The sequence below is a fragment of the Penicilliopsis zonata genome (assembly GCF_001890105.1).
Source record: "Penicilliopsis zonata CBS 506.65 unplaced genomic scaffold ASPZOscaffold_1, whole genome shotgun sequence".
In the NCBI taxonomy this organism is placed as follows: Eukaryota; Fungi; Ascomycota; class Eurotiomycetes; order Eurotiales; family Aspergillaceae; genus Penicilliopsis; species Penicilliopsis zonata.
This window is the reverse complement of record NW_019208911.1, coordinates 63,131-86,034: the sequence shown is the minus strand read 5'-3', so window position 1 is coordinate 86,034 and position 22,904 is coordinate 63,131. Positions and strand designations below refer to the sequence as shown.

The window sequence follows — 22,904 nt, the reverse complement described above, 5'->3', positions numbered from 1 at the left end:
GTAGCTCGATAATACCAGAGAATAAGAAACCTGATCCACCGTGGATCCAGAGAATATTCCGTACACAATCCGGTCTCTCGCAGCCTGCAAGTATATATAATTTTTTGGGTGACCCGTAGTTGCTTCTGTTTACCTACTCTATTCATCCTTCAGCAAACTAGGAAGAGAGAAAGAAGTAGATACCTCAGGTGTCTATCGAGGTGCTTTTCTTCTTCTTCTTCTTCTTCTTCTTCTTCTTCTTCTTCTCCTCCTCCTCCTCTCAGTCATGGCTTCCTCTCCTCAGCCAGTTCAGAACGAGGTCGTGTCCGAACGGCGTCCCCTGCTGACGCCGACGCCCGGCGACGAACTGCACGACCTGCTGTGCGTCGGCTTCGGCCCTGCCTCGCTGGCGATCGCGATTGCCCTGCACGATGCTCTGGATCCCAACCTCAACCCGGCGGCCCGGCGTGGCTGGTCGCCCAAGGTGTGTTTCCTCGAGCGTCAGAAGCAGTTTGCCTGGCACTCGGGCATGCTGGTGCCCGGCTCCAAGATGCAGATCTCCTTCATCAAGGACCTGGCGACCATGCGCGATCCGCGCAGCAAGTTCACCTTCCTCAACTACCTGCATTCCAAGGACCGATTGATCCATTTCACCAACCTGGGCACCTTTCTGCCCGCCCGCCTCGAGTTCGAGGACTACATGCGTTGGTGTGCGGGGAGCTTCGGCGACGTGGTCGCCTACGGCGAGGAGGTCACCGAGGTGATTCCCGGCAAGTCCGCTGTCGACGGGGAATCCCTCGTCGATCACTTCACCGTCGTCTCGCGCAATGTCGAGACCGGCGAGGTGACGAGTCGTCGCGCCCGCAAGGTCGTCGTCGCCGTCGGCGGCTTGGCCAAGATGCCCCCCGGCTTCCCGACCGACCCTCGCATCATCCACTCCTCCAAGTACTGCACCACCCTGCCCACCGTCTTGACCGACAAGAACAAGCCCTACCACATCGCCGTCGTCGGCAGTGGCCAGAGTGCCGCCGAGATCTTCTCCGATCTGCAGCTGCGCTATCCCAACGCCAAGACCACCCTCGTCATGCGCGATACTGCCCTCCGCCCGAGCGACGATTCTCCATTGTACGTTTTTTTTTTTTTTTCTGCTTCTCTAGTCTACCAAGCTTTTGAAGGCTTGCTAATTGATAGTGTCAATGAAATCTTCAACCCGGAACGCGTCGACCGGTTCTTCCAGCTGACGCCCGCGCAGCGCCAGCAGGCGATTGCCTCGGACCGTGCCACCAACTACAGCGTCGTGCGTCTCGAGCTGATCGAGCGCATCTTCGAGGAAATGTACATCCAGCGCGTGCGCAATCCCGACGAGACGACGTGGAAGCACCGCATCCTGCCCTGCCGCCAGATCACCCGCATTGAGCACTACTCCAAGGACCAGATGCGGGTCCACCTGGAGACCACGGGCGAGGCGGCCGACAACAAGCCCAAGAAACAGGACGTGCTGGACGTGGACGTCGTCATGGTCGCCACGGGCTACCTTCGCAATGCGCACGAGAACCTCCTGGCCGGCGTGCAGCATCTCCGGTCTGCGAACACCCCCGTCTGGACCCCAGGCCGTGACTATCGCCTTGCCCTCGACGGCGCCAAGGTGTCGTCGCAAGCCGGCATCTGGCTGCAGGGTTGCAATGAAAAGACCCACGGCCTCAGCGACAGTCTGCTGTCCGTGCTGGCCTCTAGAGGCGGAGAGATGGTGGCCTCACTCTTCGGCGAGCAGCTGGATCCGGTGCCGGCCACAAGGATCCGCGCCATGCTGTAGGCGGTCTAGCACAGCACGGCGTCGTATATGCATAGCACTCGGGCTATGTTTATGCATCTGAAAAAGAGCGACTATGATATCCATTAGTTACCTAGTAGAGTACGATATTCAACCGGATAGGAGTATATATATTCGTGGTAGGAGGAATTTGGGACAGTTTATTATTTGTTACTAGTTTAGCTCTGAAAAATAATAGAGTTATTAGTTTTAGTGAAAGCAGCAGAGTCATCAGTACAGCGTAGCTTCTGAATGCATAGCTAGTTATGTAGTACGCAATGCACTTCGTATGCAGGGGTCCTTGAGGCGAGAACGTGGCAGACCGCGATGCAGGTACCTTCTGCAGAAGTACTGTAGTACATAGTCCTTGGCAGTACGAGTACGAGTATGTACAAGTATGAGTATGGAGTATATCCAGCTGCCTAGATCTGTCTAGACTCGGCTTTAGTATCTACATCTGGCGTGGCTAAGTTCTACGGAGTACATCTGAGGATGTAGTAGTCTCTCCACAGAATACAATCTTGATATATACTACTACACTGCACACTGCACACTATACAACAATTCACACTTATACTTAAGTATCACTATAGTATACCTACAGTATACCTATTAACTAGTATACCAAGCTATACTAAGCTATACTACTAGGTAGGTATGTTAGTACGTATACCTCGATAAAATACCTCAAATACAGCCGCCCCACCCATGGCGCTAGTTTCATCAGATAACCCCAAGCAGCTAATTATCTGATCAAACAAGCCACTCAGAGCTCCCCCCCCCTAAGGAAGACCCACAAAAACCCACTCCGCCGGTATCCACCTGCCCTCTGGCTTCCCGACCACCAGGTTTGGTTTTCTGTTTTTTTTTTTTTTTTTTTTTTTTTTTTGCTCCGTGGTCCGCACACCGCAAGAAACAGACCCAACTGACACTCGCGCAGGAGTGGACGCCGCCGATCCCTCGGAGGCGATCGGGTCGCTTACGCAAATTGTTTCTCGCTTTGTTTACTTTGTAGTGAGTGTACTAAGATTGTGGGAGTACATTGTACTTACTACCTAGCATTGTACCTTTTACCTTGTACTACCTTGTACTACCTTATACTAGCTATAACTACATAGTTAACTACTAACTACATAACTAGGTAGTTATGTAGTATTTTGAACTCACATGATATTAGGTAATTTCTCGGAGTCCGACAGTAACGTTCCACTGATTGATAACGTGTGGATCCCATCAGATAACACCAAGACTTCCCCCCTACCTAAACGCAATGCTTTTCCGTCTTGACGAGTAATGGAGTTGCAGAAGAACCAATCACTCCGGTCTACACGTTTCTGCACCCGTATACTCCGTACAGTATACACATGCTCCACAGACTTGATAGCTCGGTTAGAGATTTAGATGAAAGATTGAATTAGTAGTATTTATTGTAAGACTGTATTGAAGGAAATCACCCCATATATGTAAGTACAGCCGTTAACAGCCGTCATCAATACCGTTATACTCCCCCCCCCCCCCCCCCCCCCCCCCAAAAAAAAAAAAAAAACTATACCTCCTCGCCTGCCAAACTCTGGTACCGCCCCCCACGGTGCATTCGTAACGGCGTCTCGTACATCCGATAGTAACTAATAGGTTCGCCGCCCAGCATGCCGGATCCAGGCTCCCGGCTGCCGAAGATCGGAGCCCCGTCGCACCAAAAGTCACGGCAGTTGGTGACGATCCCGCGTGAGAAAGGATTCCGCGGCCGTGCCACACGCGGACCCTCGCCGAACCCGCCGCGCGCCGTTGCAAAAAACGTGTTGATGCCTAGCAGCACCGTCCACTGCTGGAAACAGTTGCGTCGCGACCCTCCATGGCGGTGAGCACCACCACTAGAAGTTCCAGCAGCTCCACTACCACCACCAGCAGCAGCAGCAGTAGCAGTAGCAGCAGGACTCGGCCCTCGCCCGGCCGACGACAGCCCAGCCGCGTCCAGGGACGACGCCCCCGCTGCCAACGCTGCAGCAAACGCCTGCGTGCTCGGATACGTCTTCTCCACGTGATGGCCCTTCATGTTCTCGTATGTGGTCTGATTGCGGGACACCTGCACTAGCTGCACTGCACACAGCATCGTGACCCACACCAGCTGCAGCATAACCCAGAAATCGAGCACAAGCGTAAATGTATCTCGCATGACAAACCCACACAGCTTGTCATTGATGATGTTGCATGAGGCCTCCGCGGGGGCAGGCAAGGCATTGATGTCTGACAAAGTTATATGAATTCAGTATTGTCTGTTCCTTCACTACTTTCGAGAGGAGAAAAAGCCCTTGCAACTTACAGTAAATAGAGAGCTGGACAAAGAGGATGATCCCAAGCTCCAAGGAGACGACATACAGCACAAAATGACGCAGGTTGTTCGCTCCGACGCAGTTTTCAATCCACGGGCAGTGACTGCTTTTATTTAGCTAGGACTCTCGGAAATCCGCTGTTGACGGATCGACTTACTGGTCATGTTTGGCCACGCAGCGGTTGCAGCGCCTGCAGTGCTTGCTCCGCAGCGGTTTGCGCACCATGCAGTAGATGCAAAAGTTCTCCTCGTCAAACTTCCACAGATCAAAGAGCTGCGAGATGACGGTCCGCTGCTGGTTTCGGCTGCCTAGCTTGGGGATGTACCCAGGATCCTCGGTCATCGACAGGATGTAGAAATACGCAGTCAGGCAGTAGAAGATCGAAAATGTCAGGTTGAGGACCGGGTACGCCGAGTACGTCACTATCACTTAGCATGCATTCGGATCTGAAGGGGCAGACAAAAACCAACCTGGCAACACCTTGAAAACATATCGAAACCCGGTCCAGAAGAGAGTACCAGCAAAGACGCCAGAGAGATAGGGCTATACCAGTTAGTATGCATGTCAGATATGGGAGAGGTTAGAGGGGAAATACCGTCTTTTGCAGAATTCGATATTCCGAAAGACTGCGGTTCGCAACCTGCTGCCCAACCCACTGCAAGGCAAATACCGCAGCAACGGAGAAAGGAACGGCAGCAAAAATGGACAAGCTGCTGAGGACCCAGAGCCCGACGAGGATCATGAAGAAAGGCCAGAGGAAGAAGAACTTGGACATGATGTTCTTGTTGCGGAGATACCCCGTCAGACCGAGGGGAAGTACCCTGGCGTTGCCCGCCGTATCGTAGCCGGCCTCGTCAAGTGCGCGGTGCCAGACGCGCGTGGTATTCATCTCTCCCGCCACTGTCGCGGGAGACTTGCCGTCGCGGGTCGGCACGAAGCGGTCGGCGCCATACTCGAGCAGCTTCAACACGCAGGGCAGCGACCCTCGCACCAGCGCCCAGTGTAGTGGCGTTAGGCCGCCCTCATCAGTCGCATTCACGTTGGCGCCCCAGCGCAAGAACAAGTCCACGCAAGCCGGATATCCCTTGTATGCCGCCCACATCAGGCCCGTGTGGCCCTGCTGGTCCAGCACATCGACAGGAATCTCCTGGTGCAGCAGCAACACCAGCAGAAATGCGTTACCATCGATCGTCGCCAGATGCAGGATATTGTATCCCTGCACGTCTGTCAGGAGCGGATCCGCCCCGTGCTGCAACAGCAGGTTGACAATATAGTAGTGGCATCGCTGTGCTGCCCACATTGCCGGCGTGGCCACGGACTCGCCTCCCTTTGCATTTACATCGGCACCGGCATCCAAAAGAAACTTGCACATCGTATATTGGTTATTGATTGCCGCCCACTGGACAGTCAGCACAGTACCTCCGGCAGAAACACCTCACTCATCTAGATATCAGGCATAAACACCCCGGGAAAGACGGAAACTCACGTGTAAAGGGGTGATTCCCTCCTCGTCTCTGTGGTTCGCATCAAACTTCTTCGTATCAAATAATTTCTGCATCGTTGCCACCTCCCCCAACCGCGCCAGCTGCATAATATCCTCCTCGAGAGGGAGAGCGCGCTCCGAGCTACCTCCGGAGTCGGGCCCAGCCCCAGTCCCAACACCTGTATTCATGTTCTTCAACTCGACGGCGGCATTCTGCTGCGTGACTTTTGGCAAGGCTACAGAGCCCTTGACGCTAGGTATCGAGAGGGAGGTATTCGGCGTTGCGGCGGTGGAAGCAGTGCTGTGGTGTTGTTGAGGATCGGTTGACGGACTCTTCGACGCCATGGTGAGTCCGGCCGTGAAGATTTAGTAAAACGATTACCGAGTGCGTTATAAAATAAAAAACAAGAAGAGAGGCGCTTGAAACATTTCTATAATGGAAAGGTAATGCTGAACTGCAAAGGCAAAGAAAAGAGGCTGAGCACAGAGGTTATGGAGTCGGCTTCAGGCGCTGACGAACTTCGAGGCCTCAAAACCTTCCCTGCAGAATGCTCAGGCCAACTCGCAGACACGATTCTAGAGCGACTACAGACTTTACTGGATATGAGGTCTTTTGGTACATAATTTCTACAAGTTTATCCGTTTAGAACTTGTCGCCGAAAATAATATTATGAATAATTCCAGCGTGTACACTGTACAATTACTGCGAAATATTTCAGAAGGCGGTCTAGGCAGAAGGATAGGCAGTGGGCCTTCAAACAAGCTCCGGGCTATGTACATGATCTCAGCAAGGCAGAACAATTAAATGGCTATAGACAAGGGTATATTTTTAGAACATATGTTCAAAGAGGATGTTGACAATGGTTGCTCAAGAGGATGACCGACTCAAGAGTCACGGTGTGTTTGAGATGTCCGCCCGAAGTGACCGGACCTCGGTATCGAGCGTCCGCGCATCGACGCGGAGCTCAAAGTCGGCGAGGAAGCAAAAGCTAATCTCGAGGCGAGAAAGCTCGCGCTCGCTGACGCCGCCGACCTTGGCGAAGCGGGAGTGCGGATAGCTCAGGTCCTCAAGGGCCTTCATCGCGACACGCAGGCCTGCCAGCACAAGTCGGTGCATGTTCCGCGCGTTCACTTGCAGGATGCGTTCAACGGCCACGATCCGCGTGATATAGATGTTTGTCGCCAGGTAGACCGCCGTCGACATCGGGCAGTACCGGTGCAGTCGCTGCAGGTACTCCTTGAGCGGGATCGGGGGCTCGCGCTTCGAGAGGAACCGTCTCGCCAAGATCCCCTGCTGTGCTCGGTCTCGTCCGCCACAGTGTTCGTCGCCATGGACGCTGTGTGCGAAATGGAACTCGGAGACGTTGGCACGCTCCCCGCCCTCCCCGATCGATTCACTGCTCTTTCTCCTCTGAGGGGTCGTAACGGCACTGTCGCAGGCAGAGCGAACCAGTCTGTCGATATTCTCGCATAACATATCCAGCGCTTCAGCTGTGGTAAGTTCGAAGACCTCCGATGCCCCGTTTACCATCCCGGGTGCCTGCCCTGCGTCTTTGCAGGTCAAGCATTGTGAGACTTGCCTCTCTTCTCCTTTTTCTGCGTTTCCACCATCTCCTCCCGGGCGATGATCCATCCCCCCAACCACTTCCCACTCGTATATAAGGGCTTCTCAGTACTGTTTTGGTCCAGATAGCCCCGATTTTGCAGGTATAACGTCGCCTCCCGGTATCAATGGCATTGTAGGCCAAGCCTAGAACTGTCACCAAGCGAACGAGGGATAGCACTTCGGAGCAGACGAGGGAATATCAATATCGCAATCGATTAGCAATGCTTAAGTCTAGATCATCGTAACTGTCAGTAATAAGTTCCTGCAGAAATAAATAATCAACATGCCTCCTCTTAGGGAACAAGTGGGGGGGGGGGGGGCACCAACACCGGAGACAGCACGGACAATCCGCGGCAGACGAGCTAAAGAATTAAACACAGTGAGATTCCCTGTTAACTAATGGCTAATCCGTGGGATGAGTAAGGCGCCGTCGATCAGGGGTTTCTTCAAGAGTTGTACGTTGTGGTGAGAGACTTGAGGCAGATACGGAGATCTTACCCGCTTCTTTCTTGCCATATACGTTGGGCTGAACCTCGGCTCGTTATGTGCTCCGTACCTGCAAAAACAACAACACAACGCCTGATGTATTCTATCCAGATGCTAATAACAAACCGGTTTAGGGGAATAAGGGGAATAAACAGAAACAAGAAAAAACTATAAACCCCTCTATCCATGCGCCTTGATGATTTGACATGATTGAAAACAACACAGGGACTGATAAGAAGTTCACAGAATGTGATTATGCCGGGAAACGCCAGGGAAAGGATCAGACAGGAAACAAAAGGGAAAAAAAAAAAGACCAGAAATCAAAGCCACCGCCAGGACCGTCGACGAGAGTCTCCAGAGACGGCTCGCTCGCGTTCCTGGAGTCCGCGGCGGGCCTCGTCGAAGATACGGTTGCCCGCCTCGGAGAGCTGGCGGCGACCTTCCTGGATAATGCGTGGCCGGATACGGCTCGTCATTCGGTTTGAAGTAGAGGGTGGTGGTTGTGACCAGAGTCCCCGTCCAGGAGATGGCTGCCTCCAACGCCGGGTGTTGTTTGTCCTATACTCGCTGCGACGCTCGTTGTCGGGTTCCTGCCAACGGACTGCCGGGCTGCGGCCTTGAGCAGAAGGTTCCCTGGTTGTCACATATGAGTTTGCGCGCCTGGAATCACGGGTATCGGGGCTGCGTGGAACCCGCACCTGTCCAGGTCTAAGAGTGTCGTCTTCGCGGCGAGAATATCCCATTCCGTCCCGTGCTGACTGTCCCATCCCACCTGTCGGGTTGTGGATTTCCACTGGAACTGAGGCTCGTCGGCGCCGGACAGGCTCGCGCTCAACAACTGGGCTTGGGGGTCGGGGAGCCCGTGGCCGTGGAGGAGGTAGAGGCGGTGGTGAGAACGGTAATCCCCCCGAGCTTCGTGATGGCGGCTCAACGATGGTGACCCGTCTAGACGGCCGCTCAGGAGTATAATAACGCTCCTCGGGAAGTGGCTGGTGTGCAGGTCGCCGACCATCTTCTTCGCCAGCCAGCTCGCGCGTGTCGCTAGCTCGTCCGAAGGAAGGTAGCCGGAATCGAACTCTACTACCTTCTCCACCGCTGGAGACTATCCGTCCACGAGTCGTTGGTGGCGCTGATGCATCCCGCGGCCTAACTTCGACTATCGGATGGCTTCCCTGCGATCGCGAGGTAGACGGTCGAGGGATCCGATTCGGTTCAGGATGACGGGCATGGTAGGATGCGCCATGGTCATAAACCCGAGTGCGCCGGCAGGCCCCAGAGCCAGTATAGCTGAGAAGACACCGCTTTGTCACCTTCTTCCTGCGGATTTCGTGGGGATAGATTTCGGTATAGAGGTCGACGACACACATTTTCGACTTTCTTCTCTTTTCTCCTTTCTCAATTAACACAGTGACGCACTTTCTGTCGATGTCAGTATGACTAAACGCAAAGGAAACTCACAAATGACGAGCTTTTTTTCTCTCTTTTTCAAGGTATTTCTCTCACAGCAGAACACCGGACAGCAGGCTGCCTTCTATTCTCGTTCCCTTCTCACACCGCAGAACAAGCAAATGACAGTTGCAACTAAAATGCAGACATGTGGTCGAAGTCATGCGTGGAGAGCTCGAAATCTGGTGATCAGGACGAGGACACTGGTCTTTTATAGAGGAGCCGATGGGCAGCAATCCGAGGGAACGGGGCCTACAAAGAAACCATTGTCGAAGGGGGTGCTTTATTGAGCGAAGCCTGGCATTTCTTTCTTTTGATCTTTCTTTCTTCAATCCGACAACGAGCAAAAAACCGTGCAGTTGTCTCTCTTTATACTGCCGTCCTTGCTCCTGATCACACGAGTATCTAGACAAAGGGACCGACAATATGCACGTCATTGTAGCTCGAGTAAGCAGACTGGGGCCCTGCAGCCTAGAAAAAATCCCCCCTGGTCCAACCGGACGCAAAGAGATCCCCAACACTCAGGTATAGTCATTTGTGTGCGCTCTCCAAGAAAGACCCTGCTGGACATGGGAGGTGTGGCTGATCGCCATCACGAGGCGCAGTCCAAGTCAGCCGGGGAATTGATTGGATGCAAAGCGACCCTGGACAATAGGACAATGGCAGCCGACAATAAAGACCATTGTTATCACAGCTCAAGTCCGTATGCTCTAGAAAGCAGACGCCGCAATGTTTGCGATACTGCTTCATCCTTGAAGTCCCCCCCCCGGTTGTGCGGCAATAATTCAGGTCGAGTTTGCTATTCTTCTTCCCCTTTTCATCTATTCTTGCTTTCTTTCTCTTATTTTTTACTCTTCTCTGTCTTTCTTTATTGTTAAGTTCGATTGTTTATGATTGTTATTATTATTATTGTTTCTCACAAGAGTCAAATACTCGATTCCCGTGACCACCACAGTAGGAGACAGGGGCCAAAGACGCCTTGTGGCTGATATCTGACGATCCGAGGCGCTGCGCTCACAACGTTGGGAGGTAAGTTTTGTGAAGGAATCTTGGGAGAATCTTTGACTCGATTGTTCTTGAATCTTCCATATCGATGAAATGCCTAGCTATCAGTAAGTAGGCTGACAGTAGACTGGCAGCCACGATACTTTTCTAGCGGAATTGGGTGCCAGAACTTGACATACAGTCGAAATCATTGGGTATAGTTAAATGTATTACCTGTATTGATTTGGCGTGAATCACGTCCACCGTTCTATAAATCTTCCGTGTTGCCGGTCGTCCTGGTAGAGGGCGTCGAGTTTCAGTCCCTCCATTCCTCTTCGCAGGGTTCCCAGCTCCTTCTCCAGCCCAGCAAGCCGTGAAGCTTGATCCCTGCTCGACAGCGACGCTTGGAATTGCGAATCCGCATGGAGAGCGGAGTGGAGCAGCTGGGATGCACAATCAGTCGCATGGAGCTCCGCGGCTAGTGGCGCATCTGCGGCGACTGCAAAATGATGCTGGCCGTCCAGCATATGAGCTTTTTGGTCGCTGAGCACGGCTTGCTGTGTCTGCGATTGGACCGCAGCTTCACTGGGTATCCCCAGGCGGCGCAGCAGGCTTTCCAGAGCCGGCATGTCTTCGCCATGGCTGCTACCCTTCATGGGAGAGCTGAGGAGCAATGAAGATGGCCCGGCCGACCGTCGCAACATTGTTTCTCTGCGCGACCGTTTGTTCTTAGGTTTTGGAACCTCTATTTCCGACTGGTAGCTGGCGAGAAGCGCCTGTGTGGTCTTGTAGGACGACTCACGTACTTCCAGCCGTTCAGTCATGTCTGCTATCGTAGCCGTCATCTGCATAACTGCCTCAAGGCCCTGTTTTCTTTACGTCAGTCCGGTTTCCCAACATCTGGAACATATTTATATCCACCCACCCTTTCTAGTCTTTGATGGGAGACAAGGCGCATTCGAGAGTCCTGCTGCTGAAGGCGCTGGATGATAGGCTCGCCGAACTGCTGCTTGGTCGCCATCGAGGCCAGAACATCGATTTCCGGGTACAAAGAGTCCAGCTCCTCTTCCAAGGCAGCAACAATCGTCTCCATGTCAGTGACGGTGTGGCCAGCATCCGAATTGCTATCCTGTGTGGCTTCCAGGTATAGTCTGTCTAGCCGTCCGCGAATCTCTTCACCCAGGAATTCTGCGAGAGCAGAACATAGCTCGTCGACCTGCTCGGCAGCAATACTTCCTTCTGCTGACCTGGTCACTGCAAGGCTTTCCTCTAGCGCTGCCAGCGTCCGGTCATCTTCTTTGAGCCTCGCTGTCACGGATGCAAGCATTTTCTTGCCCTCTGCTGCCGCCGTGTCTACTTCATTTGCCAGTTTGGTTCCCAATTCATGCGATAAATGACCGGACTAACCATTAGCACTCTGCTTGAGAAATATTCACATATATATAATGTCGAGTCTTACAGCAACATCAATGGCCTGCCTGGCTGATTCGTGCGTTTTGCGCACCGAGACGGTGTTCCTTGACCGGCGTTGACCTCGTTCGCATTCAACGCGCAGATTCTTGTCCAACGCATCGCTCAGCAACGTAAGCGTCTCAGTCTGCTTCTGGATCGCTACCGACGAATCTCTCAGACTGCCGATCGCGTCTTGAATATGACGGTCCTGAAAGACCGGCACGGCGTCGACACTCACGTTCTGGAGCAGTGTCTGGAGAGTCCCTGAAGCTTCCAATTTTGAATACCTTGTCCAGTCAGTCGAGAATTCCACGAATCGGGCGATAAAGCATGTACAATTGAAGCTCCTCTTGCGAGAGCAGCGTCTCGCCCGTCAGATGCTCAGCGACCCATTGATCATGGCTGTAGCTCTCTGTAGTCCCACGGCTGAACGCGGCCTCAATCTCGTCTCTCTTGATGGGCAAATTGCGTGCTTTCAATGCTGAGATCGCAGTCTCCGCTGCATTGCCCGACGATTCCATTGTGCTCTGTACTACATATATCAGAATGACAGCATCACTGCGTAGGTATTTATCGGCAGTGGTACGTAAGGCGGTGATCCGAGAAACTAGGATGAACCACTTCACAGTCTAGTCAGTCAGCAGGAGTCGCTCCTCAGCACATCGTCTTCTTCTTTCTGCTAGATATTCTCAATCATACCTCGTTAGATGGGTACTCCTGGTGTTTTTCGTGTGTTTATTTCTTGACTCTACCATGTTCTGCGTTCGTCATCGTTTCCAGACGTTACAGCCGACGCTAACCGCAAAACTCCTCCAGACCCAAGGACATCATGAGGGGGGTCTTTTTGCCAGGTTTTTTCGCCTCGTTGAGTCAGGAGAGAAGAATCTAAAAATTGAAGAGTGCGGACTGGTTTCTTGAACAGTCTTGTATATCAAACATGAGCTCTATCACGACCCCCACCGTCCCTCCGGTGGCGTTGGATTCCATCACGCAGCACATTGGCAATACCCCTCTTGTTCGACTGAACCGACTCCCGCAGAGCCTAGGCATCGATGCTCAGGTTTACGCAAAGCTGGAATACTTCAATGCGGGCGGCAGCGTCAAGGACCGCATTGCCCTGCGGATGATCGAGGAGGCCGAGCGCAGCGGTCGCATCAAGCCCGGCGACACACTGATCGAGCCGACGAGCGGTAACACAGGCATCGGTCTGGCCCTGGTGGCTGCTGTCAAAGGCTACAAGACGATCATCACGCTGCCGGAGAAGATGTCGGCGGAGAAGGTGTCAGTGCTGCGTGCACTGAACGCCACCATCATTCGCACTCCCACCGAGGCGGCCTATGATTCCCCCGAGTCGCACATTGGTGTCGCCCGACGCCTCGAGAAGGAGCTGCCGAACGCCCACATCCTCGACCAGTACGGCAACGAGAATAACCCGCTGGCACACGAGCTCGGGACTGCGGAGGAGGTCTGGGCGCAGACCAAGGGCCAGATCTCTGCGATCGTAGCCGGCGCGGGTACGGGAGGTACTATCACCGGGTTGGCGCGCGGGCTCAAGAAGCACAATCCAGCCGTCAAGGTCATTGCGGCCGATCCTCATGGCTCGATCCTGGCTCTGCCTGCGACGCTGAACGATGAGCTCGCCAACCAGCCGTATAAAGTCGAGGGCATCGGTTACGACTTCATCCCGGATGTTCTGGACCAGCAAATCGTGGACAAATGGTACAAGACCGCCGATAAGGAGTCGTTCCAGTACGCTAGGCGCTTAATTGCCGAAGAGGGTCTTCTGGTCGGTGGAAGCAGCGGTAGCGCCATTGCAGCCCTTGTCAAGGCCGCGCAGGACAACACTTTCACCAAGGACGATGTCGTTGTCGTCATCCTACCAGACAGTATCAGAAGCTATCTGACCAAAGTAGGTTTATCTCTCACTCACACACACACACACTCTCTCTCTCTCTCTCTCTATATATATATGGGTATACTTTTATTGACTTACGTTCTAGTTTGCCGATGATGACTGGCTTGCAGCCAACGACCTCCTCCCCGTCCCTCAAATCACTCCCCTCTCCCCCAAGCTCCAGCCACAAGACGCCTTCGGAGGGGCCAAGGTCAAGTCCCTGCGCCTGAAACCTGTCACAACCGTCCAGTCCGACCTGCCCTGCGACGCAGCCATCGAGGTCATGCGGGACAAGGGCTTCGACCAGCTGCCCGTCCTGGCACCCTCGGGCCGCCGCCTCGTCGGCCTGATTACCCTGGGCAACGTCCTGAGTCGGATGACGCACGGGCGCGCGACGGGCAAGAGTCCCGTCTCGGAGGTCATGTTTGATTTCTCTAAGATCTCCGAGGTGGTCACGGACCCGCGCGACCTGCCCATGCAGACCATGACGGACTCCCATCTCTCTGGCACAAAGCAGGGCAAGGGCCGCAAGTTCACCGAGATCACCATGGAGACGCCGCTCAGCGTGCTCAACCGCTTCTTCGAGTGGAACAGTGCCGCCGTTGTCACACAGCGCGACGAGAACAACGTCATTAAGCCCGTCGCGGTCGTCACCAAGGTAGACCTGCTCACTTGGATGCTCCACCACGCGCAATCCTAGATCAACCATGTGTACTTGGTGTGGTTGGTTTTTCTTATGTTTGGCGTTTATTCTGTTTCACGTCACGGGCAACATCATTCCGGCTCAACACGGATAGAACCAGTTATCTAGATGTCATATCCATGCTATCCTCAACGTCATGAATCATGAACGGTGGAAATCGATTTATGTAACTCAATTATTTCAATAACTATCTTATATGCTTTTGCTTTAGCCAAGACGTCTAGTAATAGTGATATACTCGTCAGTATCATCAGTTCTTTTTTACATGTTACAACCACATTCCAATCCATTCTTCCCATTTGCGTACCCCGGACCCCCGCTCAGCATTGCTCTCATCCTTGACAGCACCCCCGACGACATCAACCTTGACGCCGACCTCGTCTTCCAGAAGCTTGAAAGTGAACTTCTCCTGCCCCTCGTCATTCCCGAGGATCTCATCCTCGCCGCCCGTCTCTCCAGAGCCAGCGCTCGCGTCCATGAGACCCTTGCTGCGGAACTTGCGCACCCGCTCGATCTCCGCCTCGAGCTTCTCCCGCACCGAACCGGCGGGCAACGCGGTGAACAGATCTTGCTTGTTCGCCGCCACCAGCACGGGGACCTCCGCGGCAACTTTCGCGGCCGATTTTCCCTTGTCTAGAGCTCGTTTCTGCAGGACAAACAGCACATCGTGCAGGTACGTGGCCGTGTCTCTCAGTGCCTCTTCTTCAGAGAGAGCCGCGGCGTCAACCATAAAGACCACAGCACGCAGCCTCTCTCTTGCTTCCTTCGACTGGGTCATCTCTCGTAGCTGCGAGAGCCCCTGTGATTCACGCAGCTTGCCATGGCCGGGGGTATCCCGCACACGGTACCGCACCGGGTTCTTCGAGATATCCAACAGAGACGAGTCGTTGACGGAACGGTAGCGGTTGGAAGCCGCTGTGACAGTGGCAGGCAGAGCGACGGTCGTCAAGGTCGAGGTCTGCGATGTGTGGGTCAGGGGTTCGGGTTTAGGGATACGAGACGATTTCGATTCGAGCTATGAGGTCAATATCCAGTTGTAGTTGAATCGTACACTCCATATATCTCTCGACCTACCAAGGAAAAGAGAGCGGTCTTCCCGCCTCCACTCGGTCCCAAGAGCAAGAAATTGCGCAGGGGAGGGGACGCTGCTGCTCGAAAAAAGATCATGTGTAGCAAGACCGGCAGCCCAAAGGCGATGACGATGGCAACGGCGATGGCAATCGGGTTGCCGTCAAGCAGGTTGGTGAGGACCCCCCCCACGGAGGTCCAGCCTACCTGACCCTCCATTCTTGACGCAACGAAAGTCCTTGACAAGAGACGAGATCTGAATCGTCTCCAAAGACATAGACTGGAGGTGCGGTCAGGGTCTTTGGGGGGGAGGAAACAAGCTCGTCCTTAGGCCGCCCGCTATTTTTATCAATCAGGTTTAGCCCGCCCCCTCGTGCGTGCCGATGTTACGTACATTTACCGTTAATCAAAGCGACACATTCTCAAAGTCAAGGGCCAGGGTTCTCACCAATCATTCATTTAAAACCGACACGCTCCTTTTTCTGCTATTTTTTACTGTCACAGACCCGTTGTCCTCCAAAATGAAAATCATTCAGTCGCTGCCGTTCCTGTTCGCATGGTTGTCCGCTGCCCTTGCAGACATCGAGTTCACCGACCCGCCGGCTGGGGCCATTATCCAGGGCAACCATGTCATCACGGCGCATTGGAAGGACTCCGGGCGAGATCCAAGGCTGTCGGATTTGACGAAATACGACCTGTATCTTTGCGCGGGGGGTGACAAGTCTGGCACCTATGTGAGTTGGCAATCACTGCGATCAATCACCCTTGTTTCAATCAAAAGTTTCCCGCCTCTGACTCTGGACGTTTGCGCAGGAGGAGGTTGCAGTGCTGATGAGCTCCATCTCTTTTGCCCGTGGAAATTCTGTGTCTTTCCAGGTCGACCCGGAAGTTGGAGGAAGTGAAGACAATGCATAGTATGTCCGGCCCTGGGGGTTTACTCGAGCGACACCTTGCTTGAGAGGAAATAGAATAAAATGCGACCAGCCCTCTGACAGACACATAGCTTCCTGAAAATGGTCTCCATGGGCCCGAATTCGGTGGTCACCAATTTCTCGAAACGGTTCACACTCCAGGGGATGACGGGCTCATTCTCTTCGCGCGTGCAGTCCGGCATTCTCTCAATCACAGACACCGACGGACCAGGCAACAAGGACGGCACCAAGCACATTGATCTTCGGAAGAGGCAGAATACTGGTCAATACACGGTCGCCTACGAGTACCAGACGGGTTTGACGCGCTACGCCCCGATGGCGAAGAAGCCCGGCACCACCATCACTGCGAAGACCGCCTCCAGACAGTACCCTACCAGCTCGTACTCGCTTGCGACTACCTACCTGTCTGCTGCGACCATCGTCACCACCCTTTCTGCTTCAGAGACATACTCGACTTCCAGTATCGAAAACACGGTCAGTATTATGCCCTTTGAAACCTCATACAAAACTAATGCTTTCTATAGGCTTCCGCTGCCGGGCAACCTACTGCCACTTCCGACTCGGACAAGAAAATGAAGAGATGGCTCGAAAGATGGCAGGACTGATTGTCCTAACCCCTCCCCCTTGTTTTTTTACCCTCCATGGAGTTATACGGTGAATTGGGCGGCCTCGAGTAATATGTCCACTTGCAGGTCGACTGCGTCTTTGGATATCCTTACTGGATATCATTATCATTCCCCAGCGTTTTAATGGATATCTTGATTGGGTTTACTAGGTATTATGTCAAGTATTAGAATTTTAGTTAAGTCTACTCATCAATAGAACTTGAAAAAATCAAAGTTCAATCTCAATGAAATTATGTTCAGCTTTTATTATCTCGTCATGCGTGTGAAGTTAAATAGAAAGACATGGGCTCATCCACAGGCTCTTTGTGCAAATCTATGATTCTTCTATAAACACATATGCATTGCTCATGGTCAGTGGCAAGGCGTGCTCCAAATTCCAATTCGTTATACCATCAGATCCAATGCCGGGGTGACAGGTCGGCTCAGCTTCTCTTCAGTGAGGAAAAAAGATATATTCTCCCGCAACGCAACATACTCACTGTCCGCGTAACCGAGCACCGACTGGATATGCGAACTGCGGTGTCCTTTTATCCGGGATATTTCAGCACTGCTATAGTTCACCAGCGCCCGTCCGACTTCTTTCGGCTCCTCTCCTTGGTGAGGGAAGTCTCCATTGAGTGCGGAGGGAGAGGGCTTCTCTACGACGACCAGCCGGACGGATTCCTGTTGCCCGAAGTGGCCTTCCACGGCCAACACGCCGGCTGGAAGTAAGCTAGCCTTGTTCTGTAACGCATTGTAGGCGCCCTGGTCGATATATATGGTGCCGTGGGGTTTCAGGCCGTGGAGCAGCCAGAAAGACCGGGATTGTATCGGGGTATCGGAGCGAAGAAAACAAGTGTGGAGTGGTGGCGCTGGCAGAGACGAAGAGTCGGCATCATCGCCTGATGAATCTGATTGTGATCTCCCTCGTGACTGCTGGAGGTAGTTCACGATTTGATGGACGTTTCCGGGCTTCGAGCTTCTTGTGATAATCGTCGTAACGCCAGCGCTGGTTGCGAGTTTAGCGGCCACGATCTTCGTGCTCATGCCACCAGTACCAAGGGAGGAGCCAGCCGTCGAGACATCGGCTTCCAGGCTGGAGATATCGGACACTATTTCAATGGGTCGTGCTTCGGGATTGCTTCGTGGGTTCGCTGTATAGAGACAGTCTACATCTGTCATTAAGAACAGGTAGTCGGCTTTCACCATGGCTGCGGTGATCGCTGATAACGTATCGTTGTCACCAAATTTGATTTCCTAGATTTTGTTCATCAATACCTCGAATCAATTCACAGATGAGAGCGAATCTTACTGAAACAGCCAAGGTATCGTTCTCGTTGACAATGGGAATTACACCCATGTCGAATAATTGCGAAAAGGTATTCTGAGCGTTGACATATTGTGTCCTCTATTTAGAGTTAGATGGAATCAAGAGAATGCTTCAAGTGCAACTCTTACATCTGCGATATCGTTTCTCGTCAAGAGAATTTGCGCGACGGGAATACGAAGATGCGTGAAAAGACTGTCCCAGAGGCTCATGAGTCGGCATTGGCCGACGGCAGCCAGAGCCTATACATAACTGATTAGCGAGACCAGACAGAGTATCCGACTTCCCCTTCAAGCCGTACCTGAATGCGAGGAATATGTTTCGGGCGTTCATCTATATCCATCCTCCGCAACCCCACGCCCACGGCACCCGACGAGACGAGCACCACCCGATGTCCATCTTTGCGCAGTTTTGCAGCGGTCTCAACAATCAGTGTCAGGATGGAAAGAATTGGCTCATGCGTCTTTTCGTCGACAATAGAAGTCGTTCCTGTCGGTTATGGAAATGTCAGTATATCGCCTTGTTAAAAAGAATGCTTCCCCCACCTAGTTTTATGACAATGGTAAGAGATTCGGATTGCTTCATGGTGGTCGGCCAGACGCCCCAGGGCGCATCAACAGCAGACAGTCCAAGTCTCAACTCTCAACAATTCTTCACCCCAAACACGATCGATTCTGTCCAAATAACTCTAGTTGGCCGTGTCTATGACTCAAATCCATGAAGTATGTTCGGAGCCATGTTCTGCCAGCCACTACCGCCCCGATGTTGTGGGGGATTGATTATCAAGGGCTCAGCAACTTCTTGCGGAGCATCCACATTTAGGCTGGTTTCCTTGCTGGCATTGGATGTGAATAATGGTCGACTCGCAGCCGCCGAACGCGTCTCCGGCACCGGGGGAGAATAATAAAGACACTGGATACATCGCAGGCGATGATGCGTGGACACAATGGCGGAACATCTTCGCTATAATGACCGGGAATATGACCGATAAAGGCAAGGAGCAGTTCTTCCTCGCACGGGATATACGGAATGAAGCGGAAGACTGCAAGCGCTGCGAAACCCAACGCGACTATCTGCTGCAGTACAGTGAGTCTTGACGTCCAATACACGTTCAACCTCCAATCTTGGAACCTTTTTCGTGGCTAACGGGCTCCTCCCCAAAAATTGCGCAGGCCCAGTCATCCGCTTCCTCAGCGACAACATTAGGCAGCTCGGAGGCGACCTGTCAAGCCATAATATCTACTGCCGGCGATGTCCGGATCGCAAAGGCGGAGGCTTTGATCCTGAGTATGGGATACTGGTGTGCGCCAACCATATGAAGGACCAGGGTCATCTGGAAGATACAATGGCGCACGAGATGGTTCACGCCTATGATCATCTCAGATTCAAGGTCGACTGGGCAGATAACCTGCGTCATGCGGCATGTGCAGAGGTGAAGCTTTCCATGGCATTATTAAGAAATGGTTGCTAATCAGATGACTTTACATCAGATCCGTGCCAGCTCTCTGAGTGGAGAGTGCCGATGGGCTCGAGAATTCTTCCGGCGAGGCCAATGGAAATTCACACAGCAGCATCAGGAGTGCGTGCGGAGGCGAGCCATCCTTTCGGTCCGAGCGCGCCCCGGCTGTCAAGATGAGAAACACGCCGAGAAGGTGGTCAACGAGGTGTGGGATAGCTGTTTCAGAGATACTCGGCCTTTCGATGAGATTTATCGATAGCTAATGAGGTTATCTCATGGACTCTCTCCCCTCTCCCACCGCACTGGGGACTTTTTAAAGCATTTGTACACATACTTCATTTCCACGATGTATAATTATTACCTGGAGTTTGGAAAAAGACAGGCCTGGAATGGGAAAATATCCAATGCATATGGTTACTGTAATGTCACAGAGTCATTCCTAAGCTATGCCAGAGAGAAAAGGGGAGGAAAACGCCAGCCAGAATGAAAGCTCGAGAACCCTGGTAAATCAGTCCCAACTCCACACCCAAAACACCGTGAAAAGAAAAATGAAGTAGAAGTTCCTTCTGTAGAGCCATGACAACTGTAAATGGAATCCAAGATAAGGCTGATGCCCGCTCACGCCTTGCCACTCTTGGAAGACCCAGAACTCCTGTTCGTTGGGCGTTCGTCTTTGGTACAATGCTTCAGAATCCAAGGGTGGCGCTGGATCTCATCGAGCGGAATGCGCTTTTCGGGGTCAAGGACAAGTAGCTAAACCGAGTAAGCAACTGGCTCTTGTGAATATTCAGAAGGATCTCACTTACTCTCTTAATCAGGTCCCTGGCTTCAGGACTTACAAAGGAAGGAATCGACATGTCTGCTCGAGCAATTCGACGCTGTGTCATGACGGGAGTATCTTCAAACGGGGCTTCCCCAACAAGAAACTCGTAGGTCAAGACACCCAGACTCCATAGGTCAACCTTTTCGTTGTAGAAACTATCCTGAGAGCCAGGCTTGAGCATCTCCGGGGGAAGATAATCAAGCGTTCCGCACATGGTCTGTCGACGATTATTGGGTGCGTGCACACTCCAACCAAAATCACTGATTTTAATTTCCCCGTGGATGCCGACCAGAATATTCTCTGGCTTGATGTCGCGGTGCATGACATGCTTCTTGTGCAGGTATTTCAGCGCAGCAGCCATCTGGGCGATGTAGTGAGCAGCTTTCCATTCCGGGAATCGGTGCTCCTTCCGCAGGTGTTTGTAGAGCTCTCCCCGGCCGGCGTACTCAAGAATCAAAAAAATCCGCTTGCTATCTTGAAAGTGTCCGTAAAGTCTAAGGACATTCGGGTGTCGAAGATTGCTTTGGATCTCGATCTCTCGTCGAACCTGCTTTTGCACTCCCCCCTGCTGCAGCTCCGACTTGTGCAACACTTTGAGCGCGCAAACGAAGCCAGATGACCTTTCCTTTGCTAGGTAGACTCGCCCAAACTTTCCTTTGCCTAAAGGCTTGCCAATCTCAAACATTCCGAGATGTAAGTTCCTTGGTTCCAAGGGCTGCGCCGCCAGCGACGCGGAGGGCCGCCCTTCTCTACTTTCATCGGAACCCTTGACGGGAGAAGAGGCGGCGTTTATCTTGGCTTCATTGGTGTTTTGTAAAGCAAGCTTCAGCAGGTTTGATCTATTAGGCATAGAATTCAACGGTGCGCCAGGACCGAGGCTTGATAGCGCCAGAGCCGTGGAAACGGGACCCTATGATCCAGAGATTAATTCGCAAATTCCATTGCTCGATCCATCTAGATGTACCTTGTGCTTCGTGTAATAGCTGGTATTGCTATTGATTTCATTCTCGTCCTTGACAGACAAGTGCTCAAAGCGAGCCTCCAGCGTCTTGGATGCCATGATGTCGACGAGAGCGAAGCGGGTGGCAAGAAACAAAAGGTCGAGTCGAGTCAGAACGACAAGAAGCAGGAGATTTGTTATCTGTCTTGAAGTGCTATAAGGAAACAGTCATTGTTGGTGGTTAGAAGGAGACTGAGAAGGAGAAGAGGTGGGTTTCTTTCGTGGAGCTGTTTACCTAGTTAAGCTATTGGCGTGTCGCCCCAGCAACCATCCAGTTCCGCTCGTTCCTCCGGCATCCAGACCAGCTCTCACTAACTAGACCACCAGACTACATAGTTATATGTTTGGCCTTCTAAACATCTCTCATTGCTTAAAGCTAGCAGGGACACCTGAATTTTTTCTATTTAAAAATTGTTATTTCATAAAGATGATTCAAAAAGAGCTGTGAAGCCTTAGCTACCCTATAATGCTATGATACTCCTCTATTCAGTATTACTACATAACTATTGAAGAGAGGGTTCTTATTCAAGTATTAGAAAACTTATGGTTAATTATTCAACCTATTTATTCACTAAGTATATTCATCAATTACTAGTTATAGGATACACCTTTACAATACCCTAAATTTGGTTGAAATCAGAGAAATTAGAGAGATATAGTTTAGCGCACCAGGCGTCAAGCTGTAAAACTGGCCCTTTATTGACATTATGCAGCTCTTCTTCTTAGGGTCATATGGCAGTCAGCCTGGAACTCCGTCCGCCGCAAAGAGCTTTGGCTAAAGGTGAGTCATTTCTAATGCTAGCAGATATCTAAAAATTAAAACAGGCCATCTGAGAATGATGTGGAAGGTTTTCAACCATTCAACTTATTTGCCCACGGAGTCGACAAGAGAGATACCACGGTGTGTATAGTACGTACCGACGCACGAGCTACGGACGACCTGAGAGCAAACACTGAAGGAATCAACTCTCAATTGGGCTACTCTTGCTATCCTAGGTCTCAAAAAGACAATAAATACATCGAAGATTGATTCTTTCAAAGGAGGAAGAATCGGATGTCAACAATATGGTCTACGCGTGTTGAATCGCCTGCTCAATTGCATGGCTGAAGTGCCAAGTGAAACAGCAGATGACCTATATACAGCAGTTTTCTACCTTATACTAGTAGAGTAAGAAATAAATAGCATGTTCCATCTGATATTGTTGTTATCTCTTACATATATGCATCGAGTTTCTGTATCTAGTAGACGCGTTGAAGTTTATAGGTGCTATCAAGACAATTACATACTCAGCTGAGGCTTAGTTTTTCCATCTTAGATAAGTATCAATTATACAATTCAACATCCTCCCTTCAATTCATAATAAGACCATATATGATCTGGTGTTATGCGTTAACATATACCTCAAGCGAGATATTGATATGATATTGATAAGGCAACTGTAATCATTATACTTATTAAGCATTGCTGCAGGCCTACAGCTGCCTACTTTATACAAGATAGCCAATTATTTTTTTTA

At 51.9% G+C, this 22,904-nt stretch overlaps 12 protein-coding genes across 12 annotated transcripts; 4 read left to right on the top strand and 8 right to left on the bottom strand.

The window, feature by feature from the left end:
- Positions 1–265: 265 nt before the first annotated feature.
- ASPZODRAFT_147976 (hypothetical protein) lies at positions 266–1,792 on the top strand (the record flags this gene model as incomplete). Its single annotated transcript, XM_022725308.1, has 2 exons — positions 266–1,104; positions 1,171–1,792. The coding sequence occupies 2 exons, from the start codon at positions 266–268 to the stop codon at positions 1,790–1,792; spliced, it is 1,461 nt and encodes a 486-aa protein (XP_022584974.1).
- A 1,170-nt stretch (positions 1,793–2,962) lies between these two features.
- Positions 2,963–4,461, bottom strand: ASPZODRAFT_147975 (hypothetical protein; the record flags this gene model as incomplete). The annotated part of the gene is made up of 4 exons (XM_022725307.1): positions 2,963–2,973; positions 3,494–3,955; positions 4,110–4,222; positions 4,277–4,461. The coding sequence occupies 4 exons, from the start codon at positions 4,459–4,461 to the stop codon at positions 2,963–2,965; spliced, it is 771 nt and encodes a 256-aa protein (XP_022584973.1).
- A 119-nt stretch (positions 4,462–4,580) lies between these two features.
- On the bottom strand, positions 4,581–5,952 carry ASPZODRAFT_173364 (hypothetical protein). Its single transcript, XM_022727002.1, has one exon. It carries the CDS (start codon positions 5,489–5,491, stop codon positions 4,700–4,702), a length of 792 nt encoding a protein of 263 aa, XP_022584972.1. The 5' UTR covers positions 5,492–5,952; the 3' UTR covers positions 4,581–4,699.
- A 268-nt stretch (positions 5,953–6,220) lies between these two features.
- ASPZODRAFT_173490 (hypothetical protein) lies at positions 6,221–7,609 on the bottom strand. The gene is made up of 2 exons (XM_022727005.1): positions 7,536–7,609; positions 6,221–7,470 (listed from the first exon to the last, which is right to left on the bottom strand). Exon 2 carries the CDS (start codon positions 7,233–7,235, stop codon positions 6,495–6,497), a length of 741 nt encoding a protein of 246 aa, XP_022584971.1. The 5' UTR covers positions 7,236–7,470; positions 7,536–7,609; the 3' UTR covers positions 6,221–6,494.
- On the bottom strand, positions 7,610–9,429 carry ASPZODRAFT_175303 (hypothetical protein). The gene is made up of 3 exons (XM_022727046.1): positions 9,198–9,429; positions 7,707–9,109; positions 7,610–7,611 (listed from the first exon to the last, which is right to left on the bottom strand). Exon 2 carries the CDS (start codon positions 9,059–9,061, stop codon positions 8,015–8,017), a length of 1,047 nt encoding a protein of 348 aa, XP_022584970.1. The 5' UTR covers positions 9,062–9,109; positions 9,198–9,429; the 3' UTR covers positions 7,610–7,611; positions 7,707–8,014.
- Positions 9,430–10,378: 949 nt separating this feature from the next.
- ASPZODRAFT_11330 (hypothetical protein) lies at positions 10,379–12,097 on the bottom strand (the record flags this gene model as incomplete). The annotated part of the gene is made up of 4 exons (XM_022721057.1): positions 10,379–10,990; positions 11,050–11,526; positions 11,584–11,863; positions 11,913–12,097. The coding sequence occupies 4 exons, from the start codon at positions 12,095–12,097 to the stop codon at positions 10,379–10,381; spliced, it is 1,554 nt and encodes a 517-aa protein (XP_022584969.1).
- Positions 12,098–12,513: 416 nt separating this feature from the next.
- On the top strand, positions 12,514–14,170 carry ASPZODRAFT_147971 (hypothetical protein; the record flags this gene model as incomplete). Its single annotated transcript, XM_022725306.1, has 2 exons — positions 12,514–13,485; positions 13,577–14,170. 2 exons carry the CDS (start codon positions 12,514–12,516, stop codon positions 14,168–14,170), a joined length of 1,566 nt encoding a protein of 521 aa, XP_022584968.1.
- A 102-nt stretch (positions 14,171–14,272) lies between these two features.
- ASPZODRAFT_173502 (hypothetical protein) lies at positions 14,273–15,542 on the bottom strand. Its single transcript, XM_022727006.1, has 3 exons — positions 15,248–15,542; positions 14,544–15,188; positions 14,273–14,504 (listed from the first exon to the last, which is right to left on the bottom strand). Exons 1-3 carry the CDS (start codon positions 15,458–15,460, stop codon positions 14,442–14,444), a joined length of 921 nt encoding a protein of 306 aa, XP_022584967.1. The 5' UTR covers positions 15,461–15,542; the 3' UTR covers positions 14,273–14,441.
- On the top strand, positions 15,367–17,005 carry ASPZODRAFT_126321 (hypothetical protein). The gene is made up of 4 exons (XM_022721477.1): positions 15,367–15,975; positions 16,055–16,155; positions 16,245–16,647; positions 16,698–17,005. The coding sequence occupies exons 1-4, from the start codon at positions 15,763–15,765 to the stop codon at positions 16,776–16,778; spliced, it is 798 nt and encodes a 265-aa protein (XP_022584966.1). The 5' UTR covers positions 15,367–15,762; the 3' UTR covers positions 16,779–17,005.
- Positions 17,006–17,021: 16 nt separating this feature from the next.
- On the bottom strand, positions 17,022–18,822 carry ASPZODRAFT_106040 (hypothetical protein). Its single transcript, XM_022720925.1, has 5 exons — positions 18,651–18,822; positions 18,407–18,594; positions 18,237–18,347; positions 18,091–18,186; positions 17,022–18,035 (listed from the first exon to the last, which is right to left on the bottom strand). The coding sequence occupies exons 1-5, from the start codon at positions 18,688–18,690 to the stop codon at positions 17,184–17,186; spliced, it is 1,287 nt and encodes a 428-aa protein (XP_022584965.1). The 5' UTR covers positions 18,691–18,822; the 3' UTR covers positions 17,022–17,183.
- A 137-nt stretch (positions 18,823–18,959) lies between these two features.
- Positions 18,960–19,823, top strand: ASPZODRAFT_55203 (hypothetical protein; the record flags this gene model as incomplete). The annotated part of the gene is made up of 3 exons (XM_022728526.1): positions 18,960–19,191; positions 19,278–19,537; positions 19,596–19,823. 3 exons carry the CDS (start codon positions 18,960–18,962, stop codon positions 19,821–19,823), a joined length of 720 nt encoding a protein of 239 aa, XP_022584964.1.
- Positions 19,824–20,002: 179 nt separating this feature from the next.
- Positions 20,003–21,682, bottom strand: ASPZODRAFT_175456 (hypothetical protein). Its single transcript, XM_022727050.1, has 5 exons — positions 21,623–21,682; positions 21,352–21,541; positions 20,371–21,297; positions 20,286–20,317; positions 20,003–20,240 (listed from the first exon to the last, which is right to left on the bottom strand). Exons 2-5 carry the CDS (start codon positions 21,445–21,447, stop codon positions 20,183–20,185), a joined length of 1,113 nt encoding a protein of 370 aa, XP_022584963.1. The 5' UTR covers positions 21,448–21,541; positions 21,623–21,682; the 3' UTR covers positions 20,003–20,182.
- Between the last annotated feature and the right edge of the window lie 1,222 nt (positions 21,683–22,904).